General features: G+C 39.6%; 1 protein-coding gene across 1 annotated transcript in view; it reads left to right on the top strand.

Annotated features, from left to right (window-relative positions):
* The window catches only part of side-II (sidestep II transmembrane protein), a gene marked incomplete at its 5' end in the record, with an annotated part of 117,723 nt that overhangs the window by 76,014 nt on the left and 19,827 nt on the right, over positions 1-21,882 (top strand). Inside the window, 4 exons of the mRNA XM_028308791.1 lie at positions 5,214-5,403; positions 5,704-5,807; positions 6,157-6,298; positions 12,002-12,156. Of these exons, the coding sequence (XP_028164592.1) occupies positions 5,214-5,403; positions 5,704-5,807; positions 6,157-6,298; positions 12,002-12,156 (591 nt within the window). The remainder of the gene's footprint in view (positions 1-5,213; positions 5,404-5,703; positions 5,808-6,156; positions 6,299-12,001; positions 12,157-21,882) is intronic.

The raw sequence follows: 21,882 nt of genomic DNA, 5'->3' as shown, positions 1-21,882 counted from the left end.
GCGGGGGAGAGGGGGTGGGAGGCGTCGAAGGATAAATAAGGTCGAATTAAACAAGTCTGTTTGTTAGTGCAGTGACACGGCGCAGGTGCTCACTTCGCGGCTCGTTGCTTTAAATCAGCCCTCGCCCCGCGTCCTACGAGCCAGGGATGCCAGGAGAACACCATAAAATATGGCTACTTCATACAAAATGATGTGTACCTACTTGAAAGTGAGGTTAATCCTCTCGTGTATAATGTGTAAATCGTTAATTAAACTGAGCTTACATCGTCAGGTAAATTGTGGTAGTAATTATATTGTTTGCATTGCCTACTAATATCTACTAAATAATAAATGCTGTTGGTGTACCTTTATTAATACATAAATAAATATTTACCTAATAGATGAAAATATTAATTGGTCCGTCCTTTATTTTATTATCCTTGTGATAACTAACAAATTGTTGGAAACTTACCACATCATAATAAGCTGTTTGGATAATTTTGAATGTATAGTTTTGGTAAACAGTAAACGGAAACTTACTTATTTCCTTATTTACTAGCTTAATCAAGCGGTATCACCCATATGAACTACGATACTGTTACATAAATTACTATACATAATTACCCTTCGTATGTGTGAAAATAGTTTTTGATTAAGTCTCCTCATATTATCCTCTAAATTCACTGTCAACCAACAAGAACAGTTGTATTTACTCGTATTTGGAAGTTTTCTAAGATTTTGGCGGCCCTAAGAGCCCGCACGCGCCCCGCCCCACATAATGGCAACCGATCTATTTTGCCGATTGTAAGATATGGCCCTGACAAAATAAGACTGGCATTTTTAATGGCGCGTCACTGCTGACGGCGCCATGTTGCGCGCAAAACAAATGAATTTGTCAGGCGCAGAGATTAGAATTTAGTTCATTTTAATTGATCGTATTTTATTCGTTGAAAACAAAAGTTTAGAGGCGTAGGTTTTTTGTTTTACGCGCCTGCTGTGTTTGACTAAAGTTATTGTTAGTTAATTAAAGGATGAAACTGATCACTCAGACGAACATAATGAAGTTGATATTGGCTTTCAATTCAACAATTAATATTCACTGGGTTAACGTTGGTAAGGACTGGTTGGTGGAATTTATCTCTGGCTCACAGCTTAAAAATCATTTGGTAAGTTATACATATTATGTATTATGATAAAGGGTACTTTAATGTAATAGTCTGTAAATGTCTGCATTTGTAAAAAAGCTAGTAGTTTTTCACTTGCTGTACGAGTAGCAAGTGTCGTAGCACTTGCTACGACTGATCGAAATACGTCACCGACACTACGAGAGATTAATTGATTGAAAGGCTTTGTGGTGTAAAATAAAATTATATTGTAAAAATAAAATCAAGTTACCTACATTGCATTTAGTTCAGAGTAGAAAAGTCAAGAGAAGAGAAAAAAGTGACAATCAATAAAAAACACGAAAAAGAAAAAGAAGTTTCTCGCCAGCCAGGTGAGCGGCCAAGGAGTTTGGTCGTACATTTGCGACTTCTACCATTTTACCTAGGCCGTTACTTATTAGACAGACCTGTACAACGACAGCGAGTGAAAAACAATGGGTTTGTTGCCAAATAAGGACAAGAGAAAGACCATATTGTCACTCGTGTGCCTATTATACTTCGTTATGCAAGTCGAGAGTGTTCGAGTGACACGCCTGGGCGAACGACATCGTCGGTACGTGTAAAACAATATGAATATGTACGAGGTATTATTTAATCCGTACACAGGGTTGCGCGGTTCGGTTACGAAGCTGCCTTGGTACAAGCAAAGCCAAAACAAGACAGCCAGCTAATTCACAAAACCATCACAAACGCTACAACATTTGCATTCGCAATGTGATTAGTTCCAAACAAAACGATTAACTCATCAAACACGTGATAAATTTTTCGCCACAATTGCAAGTAGTATCGGATGTAGCTCATATTATCTGCACATTTTATATGTTCTGTTTGATTTTCACATTCTGTGGTAGGTAGGTAAATCCTCTTCAAGTTGTACATAATTAATTAATATGTAGAACGCAATAATGTCTCTGATGGATTTGCAGCACAACGGCGCCTCTGTAATTGATGTCGTCGAACACAATCGCTTCAATTCACTTTTGGGTTAATAATAATCAACAGTAATGTAATGCATCAACAATACAGCTTCAAGTTCAACCATGGCTACAATACAACTGTGACTGAATCCGTTTCACCATTTGTCACCCAAAGATCCAACCTGACAAAGCTCGAAGCCAATCCTTGAAAGTAAGAGACAATCAATCATCGTGACCAATCCCAAACTGCGGGAGTAGGCAGCTGGGGCCGTAACTTGGGCCATCATCCGGCAGTCCCGCGCCGTCCGGTCGTCCGGTCGCCGGCCGGCCGTCCGGCGCGTGTTAATCGCCGGCGGCATAATTACTGGCCCAACTCTGCATAATTGCTGCACTGCGGCTCCTACTCCAGGCCAACATTCCTCCCGACATCGACTTGATCTCGAAGTTCTAATCTTTGACGAACTTTGCAGTTTGTGTTAATAGATGAATGCTGAAACATCTTGCTTTCAAGACAGGTTTGCTAGATAACTTTGTAGTACGAATGTATACTCAATAAGAATAAATTTAATTAGTTTTTGACATAAAAAGGTACCTATTGTAATACACTCGGCATCGAATAAATCGCACCTCCCGCAACAAGCACTTTTCAAAAGTATGCATCCTCACTTCCCACCAACATTGGTACCATTTGAAAGCCTAGTTCTAAGCTTAATTTAATTAAAGGAAAGGCTTTTACCCCAAAAATGTGTTTTTAGAAGGATCCAGAGTCACTTCTTCAAAAAATAGGTAGTTACGCTTGAGCCAACTTTTATGGCTATAAAACTGTTAAGTTGGGATTAATCGCTATCCATCTGTTAAAGAGGACACGTGAGGTCATTATTTGGTTTTATAACCATAAAAATTGGTCTTATTGATCCCACAGGTGAGCCCAAAGTGAGGTCATTTTTTAAGTCACATTTATGGTATATGTTAATCATTTATCAAGAAATTCTGTGTTTCTTGTGTTGGGTGTTTTCTATGTATAATATGTATGTATTTACAAAAAAAAAGTATTTAAGTATGTTTATATCCGTTGTCTAGTACCCATAGTACAATCTTTGCTTAGTTTGGGACTAGAAGCGCAGTGTAAAATGTCCAAGGATATTTATCATTATTATTATTAATTAAATGTGTTTTTTTTAAGGATATTTATTGGGCTTTCAAATAACACCAATATTGTTGGGGCACCATCATTATGTCAAAAGAAAATCTTTAAAGTTCACGTCGCGGAAGGTGCGATTTATTTGACGTTGAGTATATTAACTTAAATAATACTTACGGTGAATAACAAATAAAAGCAAAAATTAAAAAGTTATGAAATAAAATTTAAAAAATCTGGAATCTCATAGGTATCGAATTTTGACAATTTTACTTACTCGTATACAGATTAAATTAATGATCATGAATCTTATCTATTTATTTATACCACTAAATAACTGCATTTTTAACTCGGTAAAAAAAGTTGGAGTAATAAAAAGCTGTCACTTAGCAGACAACGGCTGCACCATCAAAAGCGAACAAAGAAGAGACGGTACGACATCGTAAGAACATGTTGTTGCGTCGCGTCGCGTCTGCTGATATCGTCTGACCGCGTCGTCGTCGCGTCGCATGCGTCACCGCTGCCACGCGCGACACGCACCCATAGTATTTACTCCGCGACCTAACTAGAATAAGCTTTTTGAGGACGAGCAGAGCACAAATCAAATCAAAATATTAAAGCATGTACGAAAGATATACTCGTACATATATTATTATGGCATACCCCAGTATCACTGCGGTAACGCGTGGCGCGACAGCGACGTGTCGCGTCACCGCGCGTCATGCGGCGCGTGACGCCGCGGTCGCCGGAAACGCGCCGATGACATAATTAGGGCGGATAACTACAAAAGCAGGATGCGTGCGTGTCTAGCGCGCATTAATTACGCGGGTTTGGGCAGCCGTTCATTTGTTTACACGTAATTTACACCTACATGCCGCATTTAGATTAGGCTGCGGGCAAAAGGCAAACTGTTAACTGTTTGCCACGTTTTCGTTAGCTACACTGTGGTTTGTTTGTTAACCTTATAGGTTCTTTTGTTTGAGCTTCAGATGAGCGACCTTGGTGGTTCTTAGTTAATAAACTTGTGGGTTGTGTAGTGGTGGCTCAAGATAATATCAAGATGACACAAATAAAGTTACAGGGTACCTACTATCGAATGAGAAATTTACATTTCATTCAAAACTCGAGAGTACGACAGAGACAGACAACACAATANACACAATTACAAATACTTAGTTGAAAGTTAACCGCAGAATCTGAAACGTGGCATCTGTAAGCTTGAAACACAAAGTGCAAATGGTTGAAAAGTTATTCGCGAAAACCTTGCAGCACTCCGTATTCAGTGTCGGCTTACCCGCGAGCTGGCGGGAAGTAGGTCGTGACGCGCGCGGAATGGGCCCTAGACGCGCCGCGGACAAATCGAATGGGGATAATCGGGGAATACGTGTACAAGCAACATGAGGCATCACGTGCTGGGCCCGCTCCATCACGTAACGGCATTTCGGCTGATGAGATTCAGGAGATTCTATTATAGGAGGACCCGGTTAATGTCGGACATTTGCGATATTCGTCGCATGTCACCGTTCATTTAAAGGGAATCGCTGGCGATCGCGTTTCTTTCTCCATTTCACTTTACGTGATTCGGAGGGCCGGGGCGATAGGTGCCCTGACGTCACGGGCTCCACAGATACGTTAACATCAGTGTAATAGGCGGCGGCCCATTAAACGAAAGATCCTTATCCTGAACTCTTTTACGGTGATATTGTCAGAAAATACAGCTTATTTTGAATACTACCCATATTTTCGTATAAAAATGCAAATAGTGGTCAGGACATTACCTTTTGTTATCAAAAATTCTTAATATTTATCACATAGTACCCGTACATAGAGGCTACAAAAACGGCATGTTTACGACTTTGGATAACTTTATAGGCACTGTTAATAACCCTATTTTATGTGTTTTAGTCTAGACCGTTTTTTCATACGCCTCTAAAAAATTTACATTCTAATGAACATTACTCTTGTGACGGTAACGACTTTCAGCTGAACTATTTTAAATTACTTGTTTTGCCGCAGACACCCCGTCGTGCCGCAACGGCGGCGTGCACGTGGTGGGCGCGGCTCGCGGCGAGTCGGTGGTGATCGTGTGCGAGGTGGACGCCGACCCGCCCGCCGCCGTCTTCAAGTGGAAGTTCAACAACTCCGGCGAGACCATCGACGTGGCCGCCGACCGCTACACCTCCAACGGCAGCGCGTCTAGCCTCAAGTATGACACTAATACCATTACATGCGCCAGTATTCACAAACGATGCTAGCTTTAGTGAAGCAGCAAATCTAACGCACAGATAGAGCTCTGTGATTGGTTCATGTGTCATGTGTTCCTGTACGTCCACGCGCACTTTTAAACCTCATAGTACTGTGTGTGAATACGGGCGTTAGTCTTTTTCCTTGTATTAGCAGTGAGACTGTACTACTTTCTCATTGAACTCAGTTTGAATGATCTCCTTGGACTACTAGTGCGCTAGACTTCAAAATAAATCTGTACTAGTTTTGAATTGATCGGCAGATACACTCCAGTGGCGGACTTAGACTATGGCACTCTTTCGTGCGCGGCCGCCAACGAGGTCGGCACACAACTCACGCCCTGTGTCTTCCAGATGGTCGCTGCTGGTAAGTTACCACTAACTTGCCTATTAACCAATTTTCCGAAATTTTCTCAATAACATATCAGCGAACTTTGAACTTCTTCTGCAACGGCCTTTTCAATAACTGTTCATACTAAAAGTGAAGTGTGAAAACGTGGTTTGTGTGGCACTGCTATCCCATACCAAGCTGATGATGTAGCTGTAGCTCTTCTAAAATTTTCAATGGTGTCTATACCCTGGAATAATCTACCGTCGCGTGGTCTGTGCCTGGCAGTCTGGCACCCACACATGGCTGCTTAGGCTCTCAGCCGTGAATTTTCCTGCACGCCCAATTTTCAAGAAGAATGAACAATGGTTTCTAAATCGGCTCGCAGGCAAGCCGCACCCGCCGCGCAACTGCTCGCTGTGGAACCAAACGGCCGACTCGGTGGAGGTGTCGTGCGTGGCGGGCTTCGACGGCGGCCTGCCGCAGAAGTTCCTGCTCGAGGTGTACAACACCGACAGCAGTAAACCGAGGTATGTCCACATTTTTCTTAATGTCAGTCTTTTGTCATTAGCTTTCGTCTATATTTGTTCCCCAAAATTATTGTTGCCTGCGTTTATTTCTCGATTTTGTTATGTAATAAAAATAAGAATATTTTTATATGTCATACTTGAGGCATAAAAAGGACCACATAAGGAAAAAGTCTGACACATCACTTTGGAGCGTCAACACCAAAAGCAATTGCGTCCTCGAGTATGTTGACAAAACAACGTTGATACGAGCAAAATAACTCGGAATTAGCGTGCTATTTTTAAGCTCCTCCTATTCGCGTACACGAAAATCTCAGATTCATTATATTTTCAGGGAGCAAGTACAAAAGCAAATGCGTTTCATATTAACCGTAATCATTTTCTTTTTTGAACTCACCTGCCGCACAATAAAAGGAAGACATTTTAATAATACGACGGCATTTGTGTTTTGAGTCGCCGTGAAATGAGCCGGGCGTGTGCGGCGGGCGGGCGCGGGGGAGCATTGTTTTTAATATTACGGGGCAATCTGCCGCGGCCGCCCCGGCGCGGCCGGCGGGCGGCGGGCGTAGGGTTGCCAGGTCCAAAAACACAAAAGCCGGACTCTGTGCTTCATTTGGCCGGACATGGACAGGCCAACTAAAAAGCCTAACAAAAGCCGGACAGGCCGGACAAGACAATATTTGGCCGGACAAGACCGTAAAAAGCCAAACATGTCCGGCTAAAGCCGGACGCCTGGCAACCCTAGGCGGGCGGGCTGCTCACGTCGCGGCGACATTCCGCCACTCACCGCCAACTTGCTTATTGTTTTTTCTCGGCCACTCTCGTAAAAATATCACGTCAACAAAACCCACAGAGGTAACACCGTTATCTCAATGAAAACGGGAGTGGGGCATCGGTTTAACTTGAGCCATTGCTATTTCCTCGATTTCACAGACTATTTCCCAATCTTACTTAAGCTACAACTTTAACAGAATAGGCACACTTTTTTGACCTAATTATATTAAGAAGGACGTCATAATACAACAAACGCAGGTAAGTATTTCAAAGTGGAAATCCGTGTAAACATCGAGGGCTCATTAAAGTTGCCGAAACAGCGTTAATTATGAATTAGCCAGTGTCGCTGTCGCCGGCTCGACTCCGACGCTCCTTGTATTTGTTCCCGCGCTCGAGTGTGAAGGGATGTTTCCTCACATTTTATGGTATTGCCCCGGTTTCAAGGCTCCCTGAACATTACATTTCATGTCATACACATTAAATAATGGTTCCTGGAACATTGAACATTTTAGCTCAGGCTCAAGTTACCACATTCCTGGAAATAAAGTAAGTAATTGACGTATAAACGATTCAATACGAGGCCTACTTGGCATGCAATGAATGTCCGTGACATGTACTTTTATTGCATTACTGTCCTAATCTTCAAATGACAAGAAAATAATTTTAAGATTAGGTCTAATTTGTTTTTAATTAACTAGTTAATTAAAATACCTCTTCTTTGCTTGAATATCGTTAAAAACATCTTTATCAAACTCGCAATAAGCAGCCGCAGGTTTTATACACTAAAGCGGAACCACTAGGTTGCTAAAACTGAGTACGAAAAAAGCTAGAACCGATTAGCACACTTATTACATTGAATATTCTAAGTTTAAGACATAATCAAGACCTATTATACAGTGTGAGTCACGTTAAAGTGTACATATGAAAATAGATGAAACTAGACCTATTTTTATCGGCAAAAAAGAGGTCAAAAAATTTTTGAGATTTTTTTTTAATTTTTTATAGAATTTTTTTCTTCCAATTACTTATTGTAAAGAAAACGTAATAACTTTTAAACTCAGCGGTATATCCTGATAAAACAAAAACAGTAATAATGCTAAATAATAGGCGATACTAAAAAAATACATGAAATACCTAGAAAATGCCAAAAAATAATAAAAAATGATACTTTTTTAAAAAAAATCTGCTTAAAAATTCGTATTTTTTTGTTTATTTGATAAATTTCTCCAAAAAATGCCCCTATAACAGGTGGTTTTTATTACTTTGTGTTATTCACTATCGTATTACCTTTGTAAAACCAAAAATCGCATGTCTCTATCCCTATCATAACATTTGCTATGATCGTTTGAACTAAGCCTCTCCGGGCGCGCCATTCAACGCTTCGTTAACAACGGAACTGAAAGTGACTCTAGATTTGTAATTTTGATAAATACAAGTTAGATTTTAAATAAAAACAAAAGATTTCGAAGTAAAATAAGCATTTGAGTTAAAATTATAATTGTCTCTACCTGTAGCGGAGAAAAATGTGGTGGCAGGCCTTTGTTCAAACGATCATTGCAAATGTTGTGATAGGGATAGAGACATGTGATTTTTAGTTTTACAAAAGTAATACGATAGAGAATAATAAAAAGTAATAAAAACCATCTGTTATAGGGGCATTTTTTGGAGAAATTTATCAAATAACCAAAAAAATACGAATTTTTAAGCAGATTTTTTTCAAAAAGCATCATTTTTTATTATTTGTTGGCATTTTTTGTGTATTTTTTGTATTGTTTTAGTATTGCCTGTTATTTAGCATTATTACTGTTTTTATTTTATCAGGATATACCGCTTAGTTTAAAAGTTATTACGTTTTCTTTACAATAAGTAATTGAAAGAAAAAAAATTCTATAAAAAATTAAAAAAAAAATCTCAAAAATTTTTTGACCTCTTTTTTGTCGATAAAAATAGGTCTAGTTTCATCTATTTTCATATGTACACTTTAACGTGACTCACACTGTATTATAGTCTTGACGTTGACAAGGACATATTCCAGCATACATTTCGGGTTTTTAAAAATAAATTAAGAAATGCTGAATAGATTGTTGGATTAGTTGTTGTTGTAGCTAACATTCGTTTTTGTTGTTTTATCTAAGCACTTAAGTTATTAGGCATAGTTGTGTGCAGTTGTAATTGGTCCATAGATTTGTAAGTGATTTGTAGCTGTATTTTTTACTAAATAAGTAGTATTCTATGTACTGTAACTGTACATATTAATAAATAAATAAATAAATAAATAAATTATCGGAATATTATCGAGTCAAATATCACCTATTTCAAATTCTTATTTGAAATAGGTGATATTTGACTCGATAATATTCGTAATTATCGAAGCGTAAGCGTGGGTAAGCGTATTTCTCGGCGGTGGCTAGTATATTTCTTCCTGTATGCACTCCTAGTTGTTTTCTTTCATTCAGGGCTCAGCTTTTGTTTACATAATTTTGACATGATTTTTACCGAGAATTTGAGTGGTTTGTTTTGGCAAGAAAAACAGCGAGCCGTCGCCGAGCGATTATTCCGGGCTATCTCTGGTAACGGCGCGTCATTTTTATCCGCGATCGTTCGCGACGTCGCGCCTTATCGCCGCGCACTTATCGCGCGACGTTAACACGCGGACAATGATCTGAAGATTTACGAGCTGCCGTCCCCCGGGACGAAACAAAGCTAGCTCCAGGACGAGACGGTTTGCTGTGATATTTATGACTGGCGAATGAAGTGAAGAGTTAAACCACAATTTTGCCAAAGCTAGGGAGCTCTACTGTGCAATTTATTTTTGGTAGCGAAAGTAGGTACACTATGCGGGAAATTGGTCGAGTCGTAATAGTGTAAACACGCATCTCTCGGTTACTTTCTCCTTCCTCCACCCATCTTCCGCCCATACTTCGGTGTGCGGGCTCGCGCTTCGTCTCAGTCATTTCCCGCATAGTGAACTTGCGCCATGGAAAACTTAAAATATTAACTAACTCGCATAAAATATTTTAACTACATTAAAATTTATACTCGTAAGAATTTCCAGGAACTACTTAGGTACATTTCATTAAGTTCAAAATTAAAGATGTGTTAGTATTTTTCTCTCTTTCTATTAACATTCTGATTAAATAGGTACCTAACAACTACCAAGTTGGTAATTGTACCAACACATTAATTTCAATAAGTAGCTATTTTCTATTACCGCTTCAATAAAATGAAACAAATTGCACATTTGTGTACCTAAGCTTAATTAATTGAACTTGAGATAGAAAAATTGTATTTAGGGAAAGAAATTTATTGCACCTATTTGTCTTGATTACGAAACAGTTAAGGTAAACCAAAGGAGCTGGGCCCAGGGGAAATATCTGTTCCCAACAAATATTTACCCTGGTGTGGGATCAGCTCCTGCATCCAGGGCGCAGGCCGGCCGAAAGTAATTACAGTAAATCAAATGAGCGTCGTGTTGAACTCCCGAGCGATGCCGGCGATAATAGGCCGCGCGTAAGTGTGCATGATTATGATCATGATCATGATTATGATCACGATCATGATTATGACGCGGCCTCGAGGGCGCCGTACAGTATATCTAACGCACAATTAACAAAGCCATAGAATCTCAAGGCTACGTTGATGTTTATGTCTCAAATAAATACAAATAAGACTGGCTTTTGTCAACAATCGTATTAATCTCATAAGACATCCAAGCGATCACAGAACTACCCAGTCTATCCTTGTAGTTACATACTAATTCCAATAACAAGAAATAAACCGTTGAATTCAATACGTCAGCGGGAGTGCTCGGTTCCGATAGAGCAGTGGTTCCCAACTGTTCCTGGACCAGAGATCGCTTTGATTATTTCGTTGTTTATGTTTTTAACAGGGACCATGCCGTACAAGAAAAATAAACTAGATCAATCCAAAATGCATCCTCCGTACGCGTAGTTTAGTACCTTGATATTAATATTCTCCTCCATTCTTACGTATATCTGTTGCTTTTATAACATCTTCCAATCTTCGAAATTGTCTTCTTCTTTTCCTTTTTGTATTTCTGGAATACCAGAACCATGGTTTCAGTCCATTTTTATATGCCCCTGATTATGTAACGTATCCATTTCAATTTCCGTTCCGTCTTAATCTACCTTCGTGCGTTTTCTGGTGCTTTGTTCCATTATCATTTCTCCTAATACTTAGCATGCTCGATGCTCCTCTCTATCGCAGCCTGGTAGGTTAACCTTAAGATTAATTATTTTACAAGGCCACCCACGACGAATTTGGAAATCGTTTGCCGGCCACATTTTGACTGCTGTTGACGGTTGGGAACCACTGCGAAGGAGCGTTCCTCGCGAGTGCAGCGCATCATTAATCCGCGTCCAGTTCTTGCGCGCGACTGCAGCGATCCATCGCGATTGTCACTAGTTACTGCTGCTGCTTGCGGAGTGCTCCGAGCGCAGATGCAACATTGTTAGAGTTATGTGACTGCTTGTTCTTTAAAAATGTACACATTCTTCAGTGTTAAACAATGTAGAAGACCATTGTGACACCTATTTCATAAATCTTTGATTTTTATGTCGTAATAAATAAATAAAAACCGATCCAACTACATATTACAATAATAAGAACGCAGAATGATCCTGTTTCTTATTCGATAGAGTCGATAAATAGGATATAATTAAATCGAAAAGATTTTATAAACAGTCACTTAGAATACGACTTCAGCATTAGTGTTACATGTAAAGTCCAGTTTATTTTGCACAACTATCTATCACTGCCAAAGATCAACACTAAAAATACAAATTAAAACCGATGCTCGGTTTAAATTTTCGTGTAGTCAGTTGGGCGTCACGAACTATTTGTCGCTATGACTGTCCACACCTACCTATAAAATGAGTAAATCGTTTGCTAACTGCATCGTACATCCTGCAGGGTGAACCTGACGTCGGAGGAGCCGCTGTGGACGGTGCGCGGGCTGGAGTGGGACGTCCGCTTCCGACTGGTGGCGGTGGCGGTCAACGCCAAGGGCCGCTCGCAGCCCGCGCGCCTAGACGACTTGCTCTTCAGGGATCCAGAAAAACGAACAGGTATGTTCATTTGTACCTTGGCCTTGGGCTACATTATCAACGATATTTTTTTTTATTTTAAATGTGGTGGAGAATACTTCTTCTATCGTGGTGATACCATGAACCGTATACTGGTGTTAGACTTTATAAAGATATGCGTTAGCCACATGTACGTGGTAATGCTTACGAGCTAGAGATGCCCCAAAATTTGAGTTAGTTTTGTTTTCGATAAAAGAGTGGTTTTATAAATAATTAAGAAAATCAGGATTTTTAGAAAGAAATTCAAAATAGCTAAGTGAGTTTACTCATGTAGGTACCGTTCAATGACTCATACGAGTAATTATAAGAAAAGACTAACGAAAGCAAAAGAGCTATATTTAAATGTATTTCATGATCATTTGAGTCTCCCGCAGAAACTTAAATAGATAAAAACTCGTGTGCAATTTTAACAAAACTGGAAATTACCTACTTAACTAAATGAAAGTTACCCTTTCAAAAAAATATTCAACAACACAAAAGGGGCGTAAAATTTACATACGGAATTGACACTTTCAGCCTACTTTCCCCAATGTTTCCCCAATTAGCGCGAATCTGCATAGCCTTACTGCCGGCTACAGCTGGCGGCTGCAATCGCAATATCTATCCACTCTCAAGATTGCAATTTTTTCCCGCAACTGACGCTTCTTTATTATATCACGCCATAAAAGCCAGCGCTCGCCGCCGCACGACTTCATATAAAACGAATACCCATATATTAGATTAGTATTTCAAGCTGTTTTGACATGCATGGATATAGAATTGAATAATAAATAGAAATAACTGTAATTTCTGTGATTTGTGTAATATCATATTTATTCAAGAATGTTATTCAACATATTATATTAATTTATAATATTACTTCTAGTCCCTATCAAGAGAATTATAGGATGACTGAAAATTCTAAGATTCCCATATCCCATACAGTAGAGCCAATACTCATTATTATACTATGGTCGAGCCAACAAGTAGCGGCCCAACCTGGCGCGCTATCATTAGCTCGGAATTGAAACATACGAATCGCACACTTGTCTATAACTAGTTTTTGTTCTAAATCACTCGGCGAAACTCAATTTGGAGGGCAAGGAAGCGGCGGTCCCGCGGGACGCACGCAGCCGGAGGGCCGCGCTAAGTGCTGCCGGAGCGGCCTTTATCCTGCGCGAATTATTAGCCGAGGAGGGAAAACATTAGCCTCTCCGGGAAAAATATAAGTAACAAGGAAAAGTGGCGGGTAAAACGCTCGGAAGATTTGATGTCGGGCACCAGTCGAGCGCGTCATGACTTCCCCACTTTAGCGCGCGACATCTCGCGCTGACGGCGCCCCCGGCCACAGACGTTGCAAACGGTTATTATTTAATTTTTCTCATAAGACGCATCTTAGCACCTCATTCTTAATTGAAAAAGATTATCATGCAGCTCTCAGTAAGATATTCACGTCTGCCCTTCTCCAGAGTGTTGCGTGTCATTACCGCGCGTCGTTATGTCGTCGTCTATTAGCATTTTATCAATTTAGGGCAGCTGTTAATGTAACATGTTTTTTAATCACTTAGTTTACATTGTGTCATGCATTTAACGACCGCTATAACATGGAGTCGTAAACTATATCATACAAATGACGGTGCGAATAACATAATTTATTTGTAGAGCTGAACATTACATACATTAAGGCGATTACTTGGCCGAACGACCTTGAGCATTAGAGCGAGACAACGTGTCTCTCACCGCGCGCCCGCGCTTCTGCCCGATATCAAAGAGCGCTCAGAATACAGTTGCGACGCGCTGCGAATTCTAATTTAACTGCCTACCGGAATGTTGACTCGATTTTAATTTACGCAGATCAAAAAAATTTGCGAAGCTTATTTTATGTTTCAAAAAAGAATTAAAAAAAATCTATCATTTGGTGAAAGAATCATTAAAATCGCTTCAGCCGTTTAGGAGTAGTAGGAAATTTATTTGGTGAAATTAGAAGAAAGTTAAGAATTTTTTCTGTCAAAACTAATAGTTGTAACAAAAAAAACGAACAACAATTTTTTAGTTTAAGATATCATACATCTCATACATATTTTTTTTTCTTGTTTGGATCATCCATTTAGGAGGAGTAGGGATTCAAAGAGAGGTCTTTTTTGCAGTTTTGCCTCACCTATCGCCTTAATAAAAATTAAAAGATACGAGAAACATGGGTACGAACGCCGCTGGACTGTTGTGGCACGGTTGTGGTGTATCAACTCGAAACACACTATTTAGCTTACCTTGAAGGGGGCTATTAGTAATATTTATTTACGAACGCCTGCCAACACAGCGTCAACTACAGTTAAACCGATTCAAAGGTAAGTGTGCCTACCATGAGTTTACGTTAGGTGAGCTCGCTAGCGAATACGTCAAAAAATTCTATGAAGATTTTATTTCTTGAAAGTAGCCGCTAGGGGCGCTGCACAATACGTCATACATTTAAATGTCATTTTTTTACGTAGTCGCTAGCGAGCACACCTAACGTAAACTCATGGTAGGCACACAGTTCTACGATTCGACGTAGCAGGTGACAACTTTAATTCACATTATCGAAAAATCACTGATTACACTTTAGTCCAGTTCGAGAACTATGCAGACAGTGTAACCAATTACCCGTAAATTCAGGGCGGTGGTCAACGCAGAACTATACACTTCAGTCAATAGACTAGCCCAAGGCCAATTCTCCGAATTGACTTCAGAAATTATTAATCTTTAACTATATTAAGAAACTATGTAGACAATGTAAGTGCCCATCAACGGAGGGTGCTGGTCAAGGTGGAGAGAACTCGTGGGTCACTAGAGAGCCGATTCTCTGAACTGCCGTCCAACATAACTTTATAGATTAACTAAGCTTCAGCCAAACCTGGGGAACTATTTGGACTATAAGTGGTCGCCAGCGAAGGCGCCGGTCACCGGGGCCCGCTCGGCGGATCGATGCGGTAGGCACCGCCTCAGATAATCCCATTTTAATTAAACCACCCGGATTTACCGACAGATTAATCGAGGGCCTCTCAAGAGCTCGGCTTCACCTCAGACACAGCTCGAAATTACCGACCAAGTCGTTTCAAACAGATCAGGAAGTGTACATTACTGAATAAATGATATCCACAGCAAAAACCATTATTATTTTGACCATTCAATCGTAGCGTAGTACACAGTTATTTCAAGCACAAATACTTTATGATATTTTTTTATAAAATTGGCACCAAACATCAAAGTCAAGTTGACGCCTAAAGATAAGTGTTGTTTGGCGGAATAAAAACTTCCCAACTGGGTGCCGAGTCGTCCTAATCGTCGCCAATTTGCCAATCTTGTCATTTATGTATTATGGTCGTTATCGGTTATCGGTTGTACCTATAGTCTTACTCGTAAGCTGGTTGTTTTTCCTGCGCATTTCTGGGGCAAGCCTCAGTTATATTACACCACAATAAAGAAAGAATTCGACTCATTGTGTCGACTGTACAAAGAAATCGTCGAGACTCGAGATTCCTGTCGCCGTAATTAGCCGGCTCGACGTGACACTTGCCATAGAACTCTAAATACAAAAGCACAGTTAAAGCGCTTTTTTATTACTCGTATTAAAGTAATGGCTTCTGCATCACTTGCCACAAACTTACCTACATTATAGTCAAAGCTTTTTATTGTGATCATTAATTCAAATTCTTTATAAGTAGGTACGTAGGCCCTTTTCAAGTACAATTTCAATAATTTTATTTCATTTTTATTGTAAATTTGCATTGTAATGGCCAGAAGCAACAGACACTACACAGCATTAGGTTGTATATTTGATTAACCTAAAGATTTTATTAACTCGAAAACGCGAATGAATAATTATATTTGATTTGATTTAAGCGAAATCGCGAAGATTACAATAAGTACCGCTTGTAATCTATAAAAGCCACAGTTCTCACGTTTACTTATTATGTTTAATGCTCTAGTTAAACATAGCCATTTCCTAAATTGATATTAAGTGTCAAATTTCATAAATCTTGAAATATATGAACTCTAATCGGTGCTCCCCAAACATGGGATCATTTCCGCCCAATGGGCCGGTTGATAGAAAAAGCGTGGCGTCCGCTAGTTAGCCCACGTAATGGCGCGTAGGGCGGGCGGCGCCCAATCTCGCGCGGCGGGCGGCCGGCGGCGGTCTCCACCACGCACCTATTTCGCCTAGATAAACTTAATAGTAAGTATAGGATAAAAAAATATGTAACGCAAGACATAAATTTTTCTGAATTAAGCTCTAAAATTACTTATTCATTTATCAAAGCATTTCCAAATGCAGACATTGGTCGACAAGGATCTCATTAGACCACCGTTTGACACTAGTTCTTTAACCTGCTCAGTAAAAGCTTCTTTACGATACGAATAGACTCAATCCACGTAATCTATAAGATAATGGCCAGGTTGTTTTTAGCTATACTAAAGTGACTGTTTGATAACTTTAAGTCTTTATTTTTTCATTAATCTGTTAATATTTTGTGATGAATATTTAAATATACATCCACATATACCTGCAATCCATTGAATATTACTTACATATCAATGAAGGCGAGCAGAGCCACTCGTTCGATTTAAATCTACCTTTTGGCGATTCCAATAAATTTACCTTTGATTTATGCTGCATATTTACAACTTTTCGTACTTCTTGTTACTTAAATGGATGAAGTAAAATTAAATCATTTTTAAACATGCATATTTTTTTACTTTACTTGAACAGTGGTTACACAGGTGGTTATGAATACGGAATAATTATAAAATGATAATCATTAAGCCTAGGCGTAGACCATCAACTTTTAGTTGGCTGAGTCATAGTTTTTGGCTGCATGTAAGTACAGAAGAAGCCCGGCGCGCGCCGGGAACGGGACGTCAACATAATATTATTCGAAACCGACGCGCCTAACCTGCGAGCGGTGGTATATTTCATTACGTAACTCGCACCCTTCCTGGTTTTTTAAATTGAATTTTTCACTTGTAAAACTAGACCAGAAAAGATCTCAATCCTACTGAAAATTATTTCTTATCTCTTTTCGTGTGACGTCTCTGGAAATACATATTGCAAGAAAACAGATTTTCCTTGTTCAATAGATTGATATAGAGAGCATAATAGACTGCACCGTTACATCCGCACAGCCAGTCAATTAGGTACAGCGATTGTAACAAATGATTCGCACCTCGCGCCGCCGCCGACAGCGACATATCGTCCGCGCGGCGCCGCGTCATTTCCGCGCTCCTACGCGGAGAAATTGCAAACCCAGTAACATCGCTGACAAAATAAAATATATCACCTTTATAAATTCACTCGCGAGGCAATATTGAATATGCGTGAGACGAATTGTGCCGAAGAAATTCGGAGGAAATGGAAAATCAAACATTCAAATCAAGTGAACTCATAATCTACTGCAAGATTTACGCCTGCCAGAACATCTTACTAGGAATAAATTATTTTTAATGCTTTCCCGTTATAGCAACCGATCTTAAATGCATATTAATTTCTCAATAATGAATTGACGCCTCTTAATTGGAGGGTTTTTACTATTGCGGTACATATTTATGAATGTCAAACCGGCGAATCCTTAATTAAAGGTCGCATCTCGAAGATAAGCATTGAAAATAAAACACACGTGGAAGTTACTCGTGCCATGTAGTCGATATGCGGAATGTCATAAATTTTTGCGTTTCTCTGAAACAATCATTTCCGGTATGGCAAGCGCGTAAAAGGAAAATTGTACATAGTTTTTGGCTTTAAATAAATCTATTTTTGAAGGAATAACCAAATATTTATGAAAATCTTTTCGTTCAATTGAATAGGTAGTAGAGCAGAATGTACGACCACAGTGCGACTTACTTACTACATTCCGGAGTAAATTCACTGTGATGATAAATATATGTATAATGGAGATTACGATTCCGATCCAGTTTATGCTAACTTTGGTATTTGGATCTGATTATTACCACTATATCTTAAATAAGCATAAATATGTTTTCTACGCTGTCAATCAAAGCATACATGTATGTACTGGTAATAAGTAATGTTAAATTATTTCAAGAAAAAACCTTTTATATGCAGCAAAAAAACTAAATGAATGCGAAGCACAGCTCGTGGCGAGCTGCGAGCAAACGGCAATAACTTTAGAAGCGAATTGAAAGTAAATACTCGCGCGCGCGGAAATCAGCCGGGTCGGAAAAAATACACTCTGCTCGCGCGACCGGCCGGCGGGCTGACCCGCCCGGCTGGGTTTATTTGGAAAAGATTAGCACTCGCTTGGGGGTTTATTTGTTTATTTTAAAGTGTGCAATACAGATATTTCATCACAATCCCACCATGTCACAAAGTACGAGTAGCTGTAGTGTTCAGGTTAGATTCAGGAAGAAGTATCTTTACTGCGAACTATGTTAGATAATTGGCAATTAAAAAAAGACTACTACTTTCTTTATCATTTTTAGAAAAGCGAAGCTAAATCCAATAAGCAACTCTTATAATCAATAAGCTATACACGAGTCGAATAGCAACGGCCATAAAGTGCAATGAAATGATCGCATCGCTCTGAGACACCTTTGGTGAGCAAGAGTTAGAACGGCTCTCTATGATTACGCACAGCAGGGCACATACAGTTCATATTTCTGTTCTCCCTGATCTGCCACAACACAACACAATACTTGAACACGACACATGCCTCTGAATTTTACATTCCACACTCTGGAGAACACAGATCATAGAAGTTGCACTGAAATTATAGAACACGAAATAATCATAACACTGAAACCAGGAACATGCTGCAAAATGGAAATGCCAAAATCTTCAACTTGCCAGACACACTTTAAGTATTCAACAGTCAGAAGTGGGTAGAGTTACACTTAAATGAGCTAATTTAAAAAAATACTGCTTGTATTATTGGCCTCAGTTCCAGCTACCCATTTCCGATCATGTCGTCTCGTTCTATCACAAAGAACCACCATTTGATGAGAGCGAGAGAAAAAACGGAAATAGGTAGCTGGAACTGTGGTCGATAATAGTTATTTTGCGTTAATTATTATTTAAGATTTTACATAAGAGTATGTTACTTTACTCTCCACATCGCTATTTCGATAAGTATTGAGCACTTTTTATTTAAATTGCTGTTTCGCAAACTCACTAAACCCTTTACATATAAACGAAAATAAAAGCAACCCCCAGATTTCGTGAAAAGGAAGAATCGAGCGTGGTTTTTGTCCGGCTTAGAGTGAATCCGGTCATCCCATAAATCCGTTTTATCCCAATCAATGTAGTGAAATACAGGCGTTTGAATCTAGAGCGGGTTTGTGGAAATTATGCCCAAGCACATCATTTTTATTTGCGGCCGCGCGCCGGCGCACATAAATCTGCGCGGTGATTCGCTGAAATACGACGCCCTTTGTTCTACGGCTAAAATATAGGCCCAAGACAGGTTTTTTTGTGGCTATTCTTAGCCGTTAGTATTCTACGGTGTGTTTTAGTGCACTATCCACTAGCTAGGGCGCTCACTGCTTAGCAATAGAGCTTTTACATCAAACATTACTAGGTTGTAACAAAACGAAGTAGATTTTTCGTAAATTATTTATATTCCGTTCTTGTTTAAATGGGTTTAAATATTACTTTTTATAGCTATTAGCATAATAATAACCTAAAATTGTTAATAAAATAATTAATATTATTTTTAAACTTATTTTGTAACTATTCTATAAAGTCTTTAGATTTTATAGAATAGTTACATAATAAGTTAACGTTCAATGCTTTAGATCAAAGTATAAATGATTCATAAAAATCGATCACTCAAAGTCGTCACAATTTAACCTATTCCATCCGTCTTTGACCTTCCGACCGAATTGGTTGACCAAATTCAAATCGTAGGTGCGATGTACATAAATGTCCGTCTAAACTGAAATTCTACGGATATTATCCCGTTCATAGCGATAACCGCTGCCAAGAGACTGGACACCGTCTTTACACAAGGCGACATTTCTACTCCAGTAGCTCCTACCACTTAAAGCCACACCAATTGAAAATAATTCGGCTACTTGTATCAAAATCACAAGAAACCGATTAATTTACCGATTAACTCGTGGTTCATAAGGCTGTTCTTGAATATCTACCATCTGTCTTGCCACTCCTTGTAACAAAGTTGACTACTACCTAAGTTTGGCCTTTCAAACACATCACAAGTCTAACATAAAAAACTTACTTGCTTCTATTGGTTTTATTTTAGTCAAAATTTGTGTTTGAACGTTAATGACATTAAATGCTCGAGTTCGGTTTTGAAATAACATTCATAAACGCGACGTCACAATCACGCTGCACATAACCCAATCAAAATGTTGATTATTGCAAATGGTAGTAAAAGTACACACGTCGGGAACAGACATGTGCGGTGCGCAATAAATAATACTGAGGGATGTCCGATCACCGTATTATAAATCGGATCCGTTCGAGCGCCGAGCGCAATATTTCGGAGCAGATTTGTCGGATTAATTACGACGAGCGGAAAAATACAATAACTCGCGTATAAATCATCGATAAAGTGCAATGAATAATGATTATTCGTTTGGTCGTCGTTTTTGCGTGTCGGCGAGAGGCGAGTGATTTACCGCTCGATGCACTGCGCCCGCTCCGCAGAATAGAAGAGCACAGAAAGAACAGTTCATCCGGAGCGAGATCCTATCGCAGTAATTCATAGCTAAATGCAAACGTCTCATCACGATCATCACCATTTCGGCCACAGGACGTCCACTGCTGAACATAGGCCTCCCCCAATGATTTCCACATCGCCCAGTTGATTAACATCAATAGCTTGACATGTTACGACATTCGTCTATTGGGCAGTCATATCAACATACCTACACTACGCACTATTGACATCTTGGATTAATATGAAGCGCTCAGTTTTGATACATTTCAAGTCGAGGTCGTACCGCTTCACGCGGCGTTGTGCTCGCTAGCTCCGCCGCGCCGCTCTGCCGAATAAATCTCGTAAGCGATGCTGTCGACGACTTTACGACCAGATGCATATTTTTATGAACGACCGACGCGCCCCCGCATCGACCAAAATTGAGTCGCAGTTGTGCGGTTTAGATGCGCTGACGTTTGCATTCCAAATGCTCCTTATCGCGCTCCTCGAATTCACTATGGATTCAATATCTTGAAAGACGTAGCATAAAATTTTACCGTCATAAGAGTATGAATATTTGATTTCATTTCGAACATCTTATTTCTTTTCCATCAAAATCCACATCCGATTAGGAAGGTTATCAGGCCGGACCCCTATAACTGGATCTGCTTGCATGAGGAATCCTATTACGCGTCGCACTAATGATTGGGTCCGGGACGAGCCTTCGGCGGGTTTTTTTATTCAATGTCAATCTAATTCCGCAGCTGGGTCTCACATTTAATTAAATAATATAAGCGCAAAAGCTGAGGGCAGGGGAAAACTATGCCTAATCAATCACATAATGTAAAAGCATAACATAACAAGTACCTAGTTATCTGACTATACACAACTAAAACACTTTGTAGGCCTACATTCAGCACTCTTGTTCATACACAAGTATGACCTAGATATGCAAAATGGAGGTGAAACGTGTCGGTATCGTAAATATGCGACAATCGCCGCGACCTTCATAGGAAGTGCGCGGCATTAGCGGCGACGCGCGGTGATTGATGGACTCGCCCAGTTAATATTGGCTCTA

Source organism: Ostrinia furnacalis, unplaced genomic scaffold (genome assembly GCF_004193835.3).
Source record: "Ostrinia furnacalis isolate ACB-3 unplaced genomic scaffold, ASM419383v2 OfSCF2503, whole genome shotgun sequence".
Classification (NCBI taxonomy): Eukaryota; Metazoa; Arthropoda; class Insecta; order Lepidoptera; family Crambidae; genus Ostrinia; species Ostrinia furnacalis.
This window is presented reverse-complemented; position numbering and strand designations above follow the sequence as displayed.